Source organism: Saimiri boliviensis, chromosome 19, assembly GCF_048565385.1.
Source record: "Saimiri boliviensis isolate mSaiBol1 chromosome 19, mSaiBol1.pri, whole genome shotgun sequence".
Taxonomy (NCBI): Eukaryota; Metazoa; Chordata; class Mammalia; order Primates; family Cebidae; genus Saimiri; species Saimiri boliviensis.
In genome coordinates, this window is record NC_133467.1 from 18,031,296 (window position 1) to 18,045,868 (window position 14,573).

Consider the following 14,573-nt stretch of genomic DNA (forward strand, 5'->3'; position numbering starts at 1 on the left):
ATCGATGTGCACTACATAAAGCCTAGGGTTTGTCCTTCTCATTTACTGCAAAATCTTACACAAAGCTTATCATTTGTCTTTTTTTTTTTTTTTTTTTCCCCTGACACGGCATCCCACTATGCTGCCCTGATTGAATGAGCTCCTGGATTCAAGGGATCCTCCTGCCTCAGTGTCCTTGGTACCTGTGACTAAAGATGTGTACCACTGCACCTGGCTTGGTTTGCCTTTTTATGCTGGACTTTGTCTTTGACACATGGGGGTTTAATTTTTGTTGTTATTAATGTTGTTAAACATGTCCATCATTTTCTTAGAGATTATTTTAGGACATTCAGCCAAATTCTCCATAATTCTCACCACCTGAGTACCTGGGACTAAAGATGTGTGGCACTGCACCTGGCTTGGTTTGTCTTCTTATGCTGGCCTTTGTCTTTGACAGGTGGGGGTTTAATTTTTATTGTTCTTAATGTTGTTAATATGTCTCTCTTTTTTTTTTTTACTGATTATTTTAGGACATTTAGCCAAAATCCCCATAATTCTCACCACAACATTCATTGATTATGCATTCTCTTCTCATGAGGAAAAAATGGAAATTAACTGTGACTAAATATTGTTCTCAAGAAAGTCCAAGACACCACGATCTATGTGTGTCTTTCTGAGAAAGATACATTTCACATTAGTAAAACAAATGGAACATGTAATTTTACAGTTTTGTTGAATAAGACCTCTATTCAAATTGTAAAAGCTACTGTCAAAAATGGCTCTTGGCTACCTGTGCTAGTTTGCTAGGCTGCCATAATAAAATACCACAGACTAGGTGGTTTAAACACAAGAAATTTATTTTCTCACAGTTCTCAAGACTGGTAGTCCAAGATCAGGTTATCAGCAGATTTTGTTACTATTGAGGTTTCTCTTAAATGAGCAGTAATTTGTTATGGCAACAACAGAAAAGTAATACAGTGTGGTTGGCACCGCAGAGGATGCCAACACTGAATTTAGCTTATAGTTTCTTCAGAGGTATTATCAATATCTACTTACATCTTGGTACAAACGAAGTATCTGAGAGTGGTATACAGCAAATAAAGAATGAGGAACGGTGCATGACAAGCAATTTTTACTTGTGACAATGGTTCAACTGATTGAAAACCAAAATGTGCTCTTGTATCATTTAAAGTAACATCAAACAGAGATGATCCAGATTTGGCAAGGCAACCCTCAGTTGTTGAACATGGGGTGGAGTGCCAAGATTTTGGCCATCAGCTTTATTGCTTTGACTTATGTTTTCCAAACTGAAGGTGAGACACCAGTTTCTACTATCTCACGACAAAGTGATAAATGCAAATACAGTTGATAAACTGGTTTAACGGTTGATGCTCAAGCTTCTGTGTAAGGGACGACTTATGGTGTGATAAAAGACATCTACTGTACCTGAATAAGGCAAATGATAAAGATAAGAATTACCATACTGATTCAGAGAATAAGAGGAATCATTGCCAGAGGAAAGCTTGTTTTATTTCACATCACCCTCAAAGGTTAAAAATATGCCCCACAAACTAACTTTTCTTCCAAGCTGTTATATACATCTAATCAAAATTACTGTATCCAAATACTATCCATTTTTCGTTCAGTGTTGTTTATTCACAAGTTCACAATTTAGTGGTACTTCAGCATACCGTTTCTTATATAATTTAGGGGTATAATTCTTTTATTGCAGGCTTCTTTTCTGAGAACTTGGGCATGAGTCCAGGAGGATTGAGTTGGAAGGCCATCTGAGTATTATTCATCACATTGAAACTCATTCCTTCTGATAACCATGATTCATCCCTAAACCAAACTTGTATACATCATTTCTCTTTGCCATCAGTTGAATTTCTTATCATGAAACTTCCAAGTTGCTTATGTAAAGAACACTCAATCTTTTTGGCATGATTATACACAACCACACCCATAAAGTACTATAGGTTGGACATAAATCAGAACATCCAAAATTTTTGAGCACTGACATGACACTCAAAGGAAATGCTTATTGGAGCATTTTGGATTTCAGATTTTTGGATTTGGGATGCTCAGCTGGTACATGTAATGTAAATATTCCAAAATCCAGAAAAATCTGAAACACTTCTGGTCCCAAGCATTTCAGGTAACAGATCCTCAACCTGTATAGGATTGATGCTGTGAACTCAAGTTAGCACAGGATTCATGCTGTGAACTCAAGTTAGTTCAGAATCTCTTTGTCTCTCAGCAACACTGGACTCTTTCCTCCTTTTCCACATAGTACACATATTATATTTCATCATTTCATGATTTTGTTCTATCTTGTTGACTATGAACTTATGTGATTTCATATTACATAGTATAAAAATAACTTCAAGAGTGAAAGGAGTGGGCATTAGAGGTGCTATTATTTACTCACTATTCAGGGCACTAGGCAGAAAAATATCACTCACCACATAGGAAGGAGTCTTGATGCAAATTACAATGGACAATGCACTATTTAAAACATTTCTTGATTCCAACTATATCCAGTTTTCCAGATCACTTTATATTCCTTTGCATGCACAGGTGGTCAAATCCATGGAGCAGAAGACTTGTAACATTTTCTCCTATAGTTCAATGTGAGGTGATTTTTTTCCCTCTGCCCTTTAATACCACCTCATGATGACACCCCAAATGATCTGCTCTTTCAGAATTCATTAGACCACATTTTGTTTTGGCTTATAATCTTTACGTGGATCTAAACCTTCCTGTATCTTTGTAAACATGTACTCATTTGTCATTTATAAAACTATTATTTTTCCAGTCAATGTTTCTAATCTTGAGCTTTAAAAAATATATATATTCTATCAGCCACACCTGAGTGTAGTGGAGTGATCATAGTTCACTATAGCCTTCAATTCCTAAACTCATGCAATCTTCTCGTTTCAACTCCTGAGAAGCCAGGACTAAAGTCATGTGTCACCACACCCAGCTAATTTTTAACTTTTTGTGTAGAGATGGGATCTCACTATGTTGCCCAGGCTGATCTTGAACTCCTGGCCTCAATCAATCCTTCCACCTCAGCCTCCCAAAGTGCTGCTGGGATTACAGACATGAGCCACTGTGCCTGGCCTTCAGTTTAGTGTGTGTGTGTGTGTGTGTGTGTGTGTGTGTGTGTGTGTGTGTTGAGACAAGTCTTGCTCTGGTACTCAGGCTGGAGTATAATGGCACGAGCTCAGCTCACCACAACCTCCCCCTCCCAGGTTCAAGCAATTCTCCTGCCTCAGCCTCCTGAATAGCTGGGACTATAGGTGCGTGCCACCATACCCAGATAATTTTTGTATTTTTAGTAGAGACAAGGTTTCACTATGTTGGCCAGGGTGGTCTCGAACTTCTGACCTTATGATCCACCTGCCTCGGCCTCCCAAAGTGCTGGGATTAACAGGTGTGAGCCACTGCACCAGGCCTAGTTTGGCTTTTTAAATGCCATCTTCAGTTTACTTCACATTACTAATTTAACAGGGCAACCACATTAATAACAAAACTTAATAGGAAACTATTGTTCACTCAGGTATTTGGTTATACAGCAATCTGGGCAAACAGGTAGTAAACCCTGCAGGTGAGTCAGGAACCTGTTACAAAGGGCAGGGTTATCTGTAGACAGAAACCAGCAGCCTTATCTTCCTAAAATAAGTTTGTATAAGACACCTTGGAAATAATGCCTGGGAAGTTCAATTTGCTTAGCAATTTTATTCCATCTTCACTCCATTAGACAGTATCAGTGTTTTTGCTAGAAGACTGGATTTTCTTTTGTCATTTTTGTGCTTTATATTTAGCAACATGATGGTATTCTTTTAACTATGTGGGTTTGTTTTCATTTTACATTGACTTTCGTTTTTTCTTGTTTTCTTCTCCTATTTGTTACTTCTCCTGAGTTGTCTTCCTTTTTGTGTGTTGTGTATGTTTCGCTATGCTTCCTCTTTTCTTCTTCTGCTTTCCCAGAAGATCTTGTCCGTAGAAATGAGTAAGGACTGGGTACTTTCAGTCACTACATTTATGTATTCAGCAGTACATTTATCTGGTACAAAAAGGAAATTCTATTGCATCACATACTCTTAGCTTCCTTTTATGAATTTAGATTTTATAAAACAATACGTTCCAAAGAGGTAATACCAAGCACTGATGATTTTTTTCTTCCCTGAGACTTCTCAGTTGGGGTCATACTATTTCCTCTCATCTTAGCCCAATTTCTGCGGCTATAACAAAATACCACAGATGGGGTAATTTGAGAGACAGAGAGGCAAGATGGTAGCCAAACGTACCCAGTTATTAGGAACCCACTCCTGCAATAACTGACAGTAGTCCTCATGACCTAATCGCCTCTTGAAGGTCTCGACCCTCAACACTATTACAATGGCAATTACATTTAACATGTGTTTTGTGTGTGGGGGGGAAGGCGGGTACATTCAAATCACAGCAGTCCTCAGAATAAGCAACTTGAAATTTTTTTTTTTTTAAGAGGAAGTCTCACTCTGTTGCCCAGGCTGGAGTGCCATGACACAATCTCGGCTCACTGCCACCTCCACCTCCCGGGTTCAAGTGATTATCCTGTCTCAGCCTCTCAAGTCGCTGGGATTGCAGGCATGTGCCACCACGCCCGGTTAATTTTATTTTATTTTATTTTTATTTTTATTTATTTATTTATTTTTTGAGACGGAGTTTCGCTCTTGTTACCCAGGCTGGAGTGCAATGGCGCGATCTCGGCTCACCGCAACCTCTGCCTCCCGGGTTCAGGCAATTCTCCTGCCTCAGCCTCCTGAGTAGCTAGGATTACAGGCACGCGCCACCATGCCCAGCTAATTTTTTGTATTTTTAGTAGAGACGGGGTTTCACCATGTTGACCAGGATGGTCTCCATCTCTCGACCTCGTGATCCACCCGCCTCGGCCTCCCAAAGTGCTGGGATTACAGGCTTGAGCCACCGCGCCTGGCCTAATTTTATTTTTAGCAGAGATGGGATTTTACCATTTTAGCCAGGCTAGTCTCAAACTCCTGCCCTCAAGTGACCCACCAACCTTGGCCTCTCAAAGTGCTGGTATTACAGGTGTAAGCCACCATGCCCAGCCTGGAAGGAAAAACCTTTCACATTCCTACATTATCAATCACAGCACAGTGTTGTGCTTGCTTGCTTTCTTCTTTCTCTTTCTTTCTTCCTTTCTTCTTCCTTCCCTTCCTCTTTTTTTTCCTTTCTTTTCTTTCTTTCTTTCTCTCTCTCTCTCTCTCTTTCTCTCTCTCACTCTGTCTCTCTTTCAGAGTTTTGCTCTGTCATCCAGGCTGGCACAATGTCACTCACTGCAGCCTCTACTTCCTGGGTTTCCTGGGTTTAAGCAATTCTCCTGCCTCAGCCTCCCAAGTAGCTAGGACTACAGGTGTATGCCACCCTGCCCGGCTAATTTTTGTGTGTGTGTTTTTTTTTTTAGTAGTCAGGAGTTTCACCATGCCAGCCAGGCTGGTCTCAAAACTCCTAACCTCAAGTGATCCACCTACCTCAGCCTCTCAAAGTGCTGGGATTATAGGCATGAGCCACCACACCCAGTCAATCACGGTGTTTTCAAAGTGTTAGTCACTTGCCTCAGATTCACCTGGGTGCTGGCACAAATGCATATTCATAGGATGAAGCTCAGAAATCTGGTTTTTAACAAGCTCTCTAGATGATTCTTCTGGGCACCAATGTTTGAGAATCATGGGGGTAGCACTATGTTTAGCAAATAATAGGTCCTTAATAAGTATTTGATGGTGATATACTACGCCTTTACTAAATTCCAAATGTCTCTCATGTGCTACACTTTCTCCTGTGCCTTACTTAACCTTGTGTTTTCAACCACTGCCTACTCCTTGAGTTTTTTTCATTCCACATTAATTCAGAACTAAGTCATCTACTGGACACCTCCAATCCTGTCATTATGTTACTGTTATCTCAGAAGTCATGTTTGGAGTCACTTGTTTGTTTTTTATCATTTTTATAAACTGAAATAGACAGTGATGAATACCACAGATATGGGTCATACTTTGAAGGATGGTAAAGGCAGTTTTACAGAGAGTAATTACACTTTATTCTATCAGCTCCTTAGTATTTTTCTCAGAATACTCCCTTACTTTCTTTGTTACCATCCTAATCTAGAATCTTATCATTTATGCTTGAACTGCCTTTTTTCCCCAGTCTCTTTGTTCCTAATTTCCCACCTCTTCTGAAAGATTAATCTCCTGAAAAACTAACCTTTAAAACATTATTGTTTTTACCCCACTTAATGCCTTATTTCTGTTCAAGCTGTCATAATCAAAATGTAATTACATGGGCTCAGTGGTACACACCTGCAGTCCCAGCTACTTGGGAGGCTGAGGCAGGATGACTGCTTGAGCTCAGGAACTTGGGGGCTGTACTGGGCTACAGTCTTGCCTGTGAATAGCCGCTGCATTCCAGCCCCAACTCTTAAACAAAAGCAGGGGAGTCACTAATATACATTTTTTAAAGCCCTGAAAAATAGATTCAGAGGTCACAAAGAGAGTGGTCTCATGCTTGCACACCTGACGACAAAAACTATCACAAAAAACTGCAAAAACCACTTTTTTTTTTTTTTTAGACAGTCTTGCTCTGTCACCCAGGCTGGAGTGCAGTGGTGTCATCTTGGCTCACTGCAACCTCCACTTCCTGGGTTCAAGCGATTCTCCTGCCTCAGCCTCTTGAGTAGCTGGGATTACAGGTGTGTGCCACCACACCTAGCTGATTTTTGTATTTTTAGTAGAGACAGGGTTTCACTATATTCGCTAGGTTGGTCTCAAACTCCTGACCTCAGGTGATCCACTCATCTTGGTCTCTCAAAGTGCTGGGATTATGGGTGCGAGCCACGGCACCCAGCCAAAAGTCACAATCTTACATAAAAAATACTTCCGTAAAAACATCTGCCCAGCAACTTCCTGTCCAGTCTCTCACTGGTGTTACCTTGTTACTGATCTTTGCAGCCAAGGACAATGGTTTAAAAACAATTATGTAATTCTCATTTAAAAAAATTTTAAAAACTTTTGTCTTCCTTTACCTCCTTGAATATGCACAGTTTACTAAGTCATGAGAATTTTCACAATACTTTATTCCCAAATAAATATCTAAGAATCATAGAATGATTGAATTGAAAAGGATAAAATCACACAGTTTAGTTGTTTCTAACTTCCCTTACAATGTGGCAAATAAATTTTTTTTTCTTTTTTTGTGAGACAGGGTCTCTGTCCCACAGGCTGGAGGGCAGTGGTGTGATCCCGCTCCCTACAGTCTCAACCTCCCCATCTCAGGTAGTTCTCCCACGTCAGCCTCCCGAGTAGCTGGGACTACAGGCCTGCTCCCATCATGCCCAGCTAATTTTTTGTACTTTTTGGAGAGACGAGTTTTCACTGCGTTGCCCAGGCAGGTCTCCAACTCCTAGGCTCAGGTGAATCCTCTCCCCTCGACCTCTTTAAAGTGCTGGGATTACAGACGTGAGCCACTGCGCCCACCTATAATCTAATTTCAATATTCTAAAAAAGCCTACCAGAAATGGTATATTTTCGGGTGGTATTAAATGCCAGGTTTCCTTGTTTCGTGCTAGAATTATATCAGATTGAGTAAAATCTGTTTTCCCCCATTATTGTTATGTTCAATGTGGCAAAGAGCTTTTCAAAATACAGGAGCGAAGTCGTGGTCGAACTAATAAAATTGGTAACACCTACTACAATGTTTGCAATTTGCAGAAAACTTCATTGACTTCAATCTTAACTTATTCCTCACAAAGCTGTGGAATCACCTTCAGTAGAGCAGGAGAGGCGTTGGCTCAATGCAGTGCTGTTTGCAACCGCTCGAAGCTTCTGGGTTCTTTCCGTGCGTCTCCAGCTTACAGCACCTTCTTTCCGCGCTTCGGAAGCACCTGCCCACCCCTCAGGAGACAGACACAGCTCCTTCCCGTTCCCGAACGCGGTACGTTCGCGCGCATGCGTGATACGGCGACTCCGCGCCTGCGCGGATATTCTCCGCTTGGGGCGGATACCCAGGCTAACCCGTGAGTGTCCACGCCCGGCGCGCGCGTGCGCAGCCGGTTTTTGAGGGTTTCTCCCCCTACATCAGCGTCTTTGAAACCACTCCATCGCCTCTATCATTCATTCTACTTTCCTCAACCCTTTCACTGCATGAAGACGGCCTACCCCCTGGCACGTCACGAAAGAAAACGGTTTGGGACGGAGAGACTCCCTTTGCCAGGGAGCCCCGTCCTCGAGGGCGTGCCTTCGGTGTCTCAGCGCAGCCCGGTTGCGTCCCCAGTTGTATCCCCCGCCGCGCCCGCCCCTTCCGCCGCTCGCGCGCGCGCGCACGGTCGGCCACGGCGCGCCGGGGTTGGCTGCGGCGGGGACCGCGGCGGCGGCGGCGGCCCGGACAGCCGTGGTGCCTTCTACTCCCCTTTTTAGTTTCTTCCGCCCCCTCCCGTCGGACGCTGTGGTGTGGCTGCCTTGAAAAAACGCAACTTTATTGTTCCTCGGCCCGACCTCCCGGCGCGGCGGGCGTCCTCAAGATGCACTGGGGCTGAGGGGAGGGGAGGCGGCGGAGGGTCGAGGTCGCGGTCCCTCTCCTCCGAGCGCCGGGCCGGAGGGGAGGGAGTCACGATGTCTGGGAGCCGCCAGGCCGGGTCGGGCTCCGCTGGGACAAGCCCCGGCTCCTCGGCGGCCTCCTCGGTGACTTCCGCCTCCTCGTCCTTATCCTCTTCCCCGTCGCCGCCTTCCGTGGCGGCTTCGGCTGCGGCGCCGGTGTCGGGTGGGGCGGCCCAGGCCGCCGGCTCCGGCGGCCTCGGGGGCCCGGTGCGGCCTGTGTTGGTGGCGCCGGCCGTGTCGGGCAGCGGCGGCGGGGCGGTGTCCACGGGCCTGTCCCGGCACAGCTGCGCGGCCAGGCCCAGTGCCGGCGTAGGAGGCAGCAGCTCCAGCCTGGGCGGCGGCAGCAGGAAGCGACCTCTGCTCGCCCCCCTCTGCAACGGGCTCATCAACTCCTACGAGGACAAAAGCAACGACTTCGTATGGTGCGTTTGAAGAGCATTGCCTCCTTGTGCTTAAATGATGCGTTTCTGCCGCCTAGGCTCGGGGGCGGGGGGTCCGGCGTGGGGATGGCTGGTTGGAGGGCTTGGGATGCTGGTGCTGTGGCGGTGTCTGCAGAGGGTTTCGAGCGTTTGCAGGCATTCAGGCTCCCGGTTGGTGGGGTGGAGGAATGTTGGGGTGTCCGGGCAGGGTGGGGATAATAAAGAGGTAGGTAAGTGCTGCTGAGGAGGAAGTGAAGAGCGTTTAGGGAATAGACGACGGTGGAAGGTCAAATAATAAATGGTTTTGGACAACAAAGTTAGGCAAAGACGTTGGGTCTTAAAAATTTTTTGACTCTGATGAACTGAGCACTCAGTCAATCAGTAGTACTTACTGGGATGAATTAAATTTGTCGGTGGAGAAGACTAAGCTTCCTGGAATGCAGAGGGATGGAGTTGGTCAAAATTTGTTTATTTGAAGTATGATAGATGATGCTGTAAACGTAAGCATGGATGTCTTATATATATATTTTTATAGGAACTACCCATCGTATGTATGTGTAAATATCTCTCTTCTTCCATTTCTGAGAATGGGCCACTTAGGAATCTGCTGCTGAGACCGCTGTAGTCAAAGTCTGTTAACAGATTTTTCACTTCTCCGCTAAGTGTCTTGAAAAGAGAGAACCACATTTGTTGAATAACATCCCCGTGTCAGATGTAATTGTACTTACTGGATAAGAGTATACTCGAACTTCTGACTTGAGAAATGCTAGGTATCGACATTTTGTCATCATAGTTGGCATCTTGAATGATACAGTAGTGTTTCGTCCTGACATTTGGGGTAGAGGGGTTAGTCATTACGTGAAGGTCGGGTCGATTGTCTTGCTTGAGAGTTTTGGAATTTTTATTGAGTTTTAGATGTTGGTCGGATTATGAGAAGTAATTGCTGTTAGCTGGTTAAGAACTGGTAGTGTTTTGTGCTTTTTCTCTTGAGGAAATTGTTGATCAAATATTAGTCATGTAGGAAGTTGGCTGTTTGCACAGTCATAATGAGGAAAGTTGATTTAGATCAGGGTTGAAGATGGTCGGAGTTGGTGTTATTAAATATGATAGGGCTAGAAGTTGAAACTCTTAGGAAAGTTATTGATTAGACTTAACAGTTTCTAGTTCCTCCGCAAAAATAATGTCTTTATTCACCTTTCTGCTTTTTTGTACATTATTCTGGATTCAGAATTGATGTTTTTCATTGAACATTTGGGCTATAATGTGATTGTTATTTATAAATAAGCAGTTATATATGGTTGGGTCTGAGAGTCGATAGTGCGAGTGGCTAATAAGCCTAATAAAGTAGCGTGTGCAGAATTTAGTTGTCTCTTTAGCTGCTATTTGCATTTTAATTTTTAGTATTCTTAACGAACACAAACATGTTAGCCTCCATATATGTATACAAAGATAGCGTGAAAGATGTGAGAAATAAGAGAATCAATCACTGCCGTTCAAGAGAGACTTATATGACATTCGTTGTGGGCCAGGCACCATATGAACTTCAGTGCACTGTAGGCTATGCAATAGGGAATTGGAAATTCTGACCTTTTTTTAAATGGTAAGATTATTACAATTTGTATTTGAGACAAGAGTCTTGCTCTTGCTCTGTCACCCAGGCTGGAGTGCAGTGGCACAATCTCGGCTCCCTGCAACCCCCGCCTCCCGGGTTCAAGTGATTCTCCAGCCTCAGTCTCCCTAGTAGTAGCTGGGATTACAGGCGCCTGCCACCCCTCGGTCTAATTTTTAGAGGAGACGGGGATTCACCATGTTGGCCAGGCTGGTCTTGAACTCCTGACTTAAGGTGAACCGCCTGCCTTGGTCTCCCAAAGTGCTGGGATTACAGGTGTGAGCCACCGCAGCCCTGAGTATTTCACTTTCTAAGAATCTCATTAATTACTTATTTTTCTGGTGAGGTTTAATATTCAGAAGAATTAATAAGAGTCTGTTTTAAAACTCAAGCCAGGTTTGATTTTGGCCAGGCTCTTGAGGTAGGATGATACAGATTAGGCAAGGTCCAAGGAATCCTTTTTTTTCCCCAGTATGGCTCTGGGTCTTGTCTTGTGTGCCCCAAGGTCAAACTGTGAACCAATTCAAATTCCATGCTTTTATATTTAAATGGAGCCCAAGTTTGAATAATGATAATTTCTTATTCATTTGCGGGACATTTTAAACATATGTTTGTGCTTTACATTTTATTTTATCTTTACAACAATTCTGTGATGTTATATATGACTTATTTTTTTAATACAGTACTAATTATTTTCTCATTGAGGCACAGAGAAGTAATTTGTTTCTCATTGGACAGGTAAGGACAAAATGAGAACTCAGATTTCCCAGCTCTCAACTTTGTTTTCTCTGTGTGCAAGTAGAGAGTTTCAGATCTGTAAGTTTGAGTACATGTATTTAGCTTACTGGTTCTTAAAGGGCATAGATTGGAGGAGAAGCAGCTGTTTGTTAATCGTATGAAATAAATGTTTTATCCCTCTCCACTCCCTGTTCTTACCTGCCATGAATCCCAAGAGGACAGACTGAATTGGAGGGTTGTGTAGGGAGTGTAGTTTACATATGCTTTCCTGGTGAGAGGGACCTGTCCTCCCCTTCTTGAGAACTGTTGATTAAATAGTCACATACCTAATTTCAGCAATAAACATTGGCCTCTCCTGACTTATATTTGAAAGTAAGTTTATATTGAATTGCAGAATTAATAAACATTTTAGGGGTTTATGTTTCATTTTAATATTTTATTTTACACAAAAGATTGAAGGTATTATCAAGTTGAATAGTTTTAACAGTTTTATTGACGGAGAATCTGTGATACAGGATAGTACTATTTGGCTTGACATTGGATACATTTTCAACATTCAAAGGAAGTCTTTGTAATTTTTTTCAAAATTTTCTTATATGGTCCATTTAACGAGACTGTAAGTCTCGTCTGTATTTGAAAGATGACTTCTGTTTTTTATACTGACTCCTTTTTTAAACAATTCTATAACTACTGCCTTTATATTAGCTTTTCCAAATGTCTCAAATGAAGTTTTCTACCTCTGCAAGTCCCAGTCATTCTTGCAACAGAAATATGCATTTGCTCTTTACGGGAAGGTTAACTTTTAACCATCTGCTTGATGAAAATAGGATCTCCATTAAATAGAGCTACCATTCAGTAAATATGTGACTGCCTATTTTGTATTAAACTAAGATTCTCTCTTCTTAAGGAGCTCATGATTTGATTCGAAGAATGGTTTTTAACTGCATAATTATAATATAACCTGGCATCATTTCCTCTCAGTATCATGGCAGATGTTAGTACTATTGATGCTTCTTAGTGCCTTGGCAAATGTTAAAATTCTAATGGACTGTGCATAGCACAATATATAGCCATTACCTATTAATTACATTTAGTACTAAAGATGAAGCCCGTTGACCATTCTTGTTACTATAACTGGTATTCAAACTTTTTTTTTTTTGAGATAGGGCTCTCCCTATGTTGCCCAGGCTGGTTTTGAACACCTAGGCTCAAGCAATCTTCGTGCCTTAGCCTCTCAAGTAGCTGGGATTAGAGATGGGTGCCACCACCTGTAATCCCAGGCTATTTTTAATAGTCTGAAAAATGCCCAGCTCTGTTTTTCAGACTATTAAAAAGTTAGACTGGGCATCATGGCTCACTCCTGTAATGCTAGCCCCTTGGGAGGCCAAGGTAGGAGGATTGCTTGAACCCAGGAGTTAAAGACCATCCTGGACAACATGAGGAAACCCCATCTCTACAAAAATTAACCTGTGTGATGGCATGTTGCCTGTAAGTCCCAGCTACCCAGGAGGCTGAAGTGGGAGGACCACGTAAGCCTATAACGTTGAGGCTGCAGTGAGTTAGGATCACACCACTGCACTCCAGCCTGGGTGACAGAGTGAGACCCTGTCTCCAAAAAAAAAAAAAAAAAAAGTGAAATAGAATATAACATATCACAGAATCTGGCGTAATAAAGATAGTAACAGTTTGTGCAGAAATGTATATGCAATGTATTTCTCACTGGACATATCAGTAAAATAAATTTTAAAGTCACTGAATTATAGGACTGAATTTACTCTGATAGATAGAAAAATGGAAAATTGAAGTAGCTTTTCTTTTTAGACCACTGTGAGGTTATAAATACAGGACTAAATGTGATGTTAAAGCATATTCAGTTTCTGAAATAAACCATCATTTATCACTTAATTATTACAGTAATATCAATCAAGAACTTCTTTGAATCTGCAAAACTCAAACTTGTTGCTTCTTTTGCTTTATAATACATGTGCCATTTGGATGACAGTGATGAAATATACTCTACAGGAGCTGATACTGTATTTTTCATCAGATCTATCGGTACTGTCAGACCTATGGACTATCAGGTGGTGGGGCATCAGCATCAATGGCAGCAGAAGACTTCTATGGGTGAATTAAGTGGTAGAGAAAATAAAGATGATTATGAAACAAGATAGACTATTAACTTTGAATTGCAGTCTATAAATTGAGAAGGAGGTACTTGTGCAACAGTAGTTCATTACTAAAGAATGTGTTGATAAGTAGTTATCTTTTCCTTTTACAAATTTTTATACCTTTTCTAATAATGGGCCAACATTACATAGGTGGTATGTTCCATCTAAGAACTGTTACTGATTAAAGTAACTGCAGCCTTAAACCTTGTTGCTTACTTTTCCTTCTTGTATATGTATGTATGTTCTTAATGGTGATTTCTTTGTTTTATATAATTATTTTAACCTCATACCCTTTTCCTCAGAAAACTTCCACGGCTTGGGAGTAAAGGCTTTTTTGACGGTGGAATTAGCCCATCGTCTTTTTCCTGTTAAAATTTGTATTACAGGATGAGTATCCTTTATCTGAAGTGCTTGAGATCAGAAGTGTTTTGGATTTTAGGGTGTTTTGGTTTTGTTTTTGAATTTTAGAATATTTACATTATATTTATGAGGTAGCATTCATTCTTAATCTGAAAAATCTGAAATCTAAAATGCTCCAGTGAGCATTTCCTTTGAGAGTCATGTTGGCACTGAAAACATTTTGGACTTTGGATAATTTTGGATTTCAGATTTTCAAATTAGGGATATTCAACCTGTATACCAAGTAAAATGTTTTTTAAGCTGGGCATGGTGGTACATCCCTGTAGTCTCAGCTACAGGAGTTTGAGTACAACCTGGGCAATGTAGTGAAACTCTGTCTTTTAAAAGTTAAAGTGCGGCCGGGCGCGGTGGCTCAAGCCTGTAATCCCAGCACTTTGGGAGGCCGAGGCGGGTGGATCACGAGGTCGAGAGATCGAGACCATCCTGGTCAACATGGTGAAACCCCATCTCTACTAAAAATACAAAAATTAGCTGGGCATGGTGGTGCACGCCTGTAATCCCAGCTACTCAGGAGGCTGAGGCAGGAGAATTGCCTGAACCCAGGAGGCAGAGGTTGCGGTGAGCCGAGATCGCGCCATTGCAC

At 42.1% G+C, this 14,573-nt stretch overlaps 2 protein-coding genes across 10 annotated transcripts in view; one reads left to right on the top strand and one right to left on the bottom strand.

Annotated features, from left to right (window-relative positions):
* PAPPA2 (pappalysin 2) overlaps window positions 1-8,067 on the bottom strand; it is a 578,240-nt gene extending 570,173 nt beyond the window's left edge. Inside the window, exon 1 of the mRNA XM_074389559.1 lies at window positions 7,805-8,067. The gene's annotated coding sequence lies outside the window, so the exon portion shown is untranslated. The remainder of the gene's footprint in view (window positions 1-7,804) is intronic.
* A 278-nt stretch (window positions 8,068-8,345) lies between these two features.
* COP1 (COP1 E3 ubiquitin ligase) overlaps window positions 8,346-14,573 on the top strand; it is a 212,431-nt gene continuing 206,203 nt past the window's right edge. For 7 of the 9 annotated variants that reach the window (XM_010336173.3, XM_039460042.2, XM_039460043.2 and 4 more), the window contains exon 1: window positions 8,369-9,058. In XM_010336173.3, coding sequence (XP_010334475.2) covers window positions 8,652-9,058 — 407 coding nt within the window. In that variant the 5' untranslated portion in view covers window positions 8,369-8,651. Of the gene's footprint in view, window positions 9,059-14,573 lie in introns of all 9 variants that reach the window. The other 2 variants (XM_039460040.1, XM_039460044.2) reach the window with 1 other exon arrangement.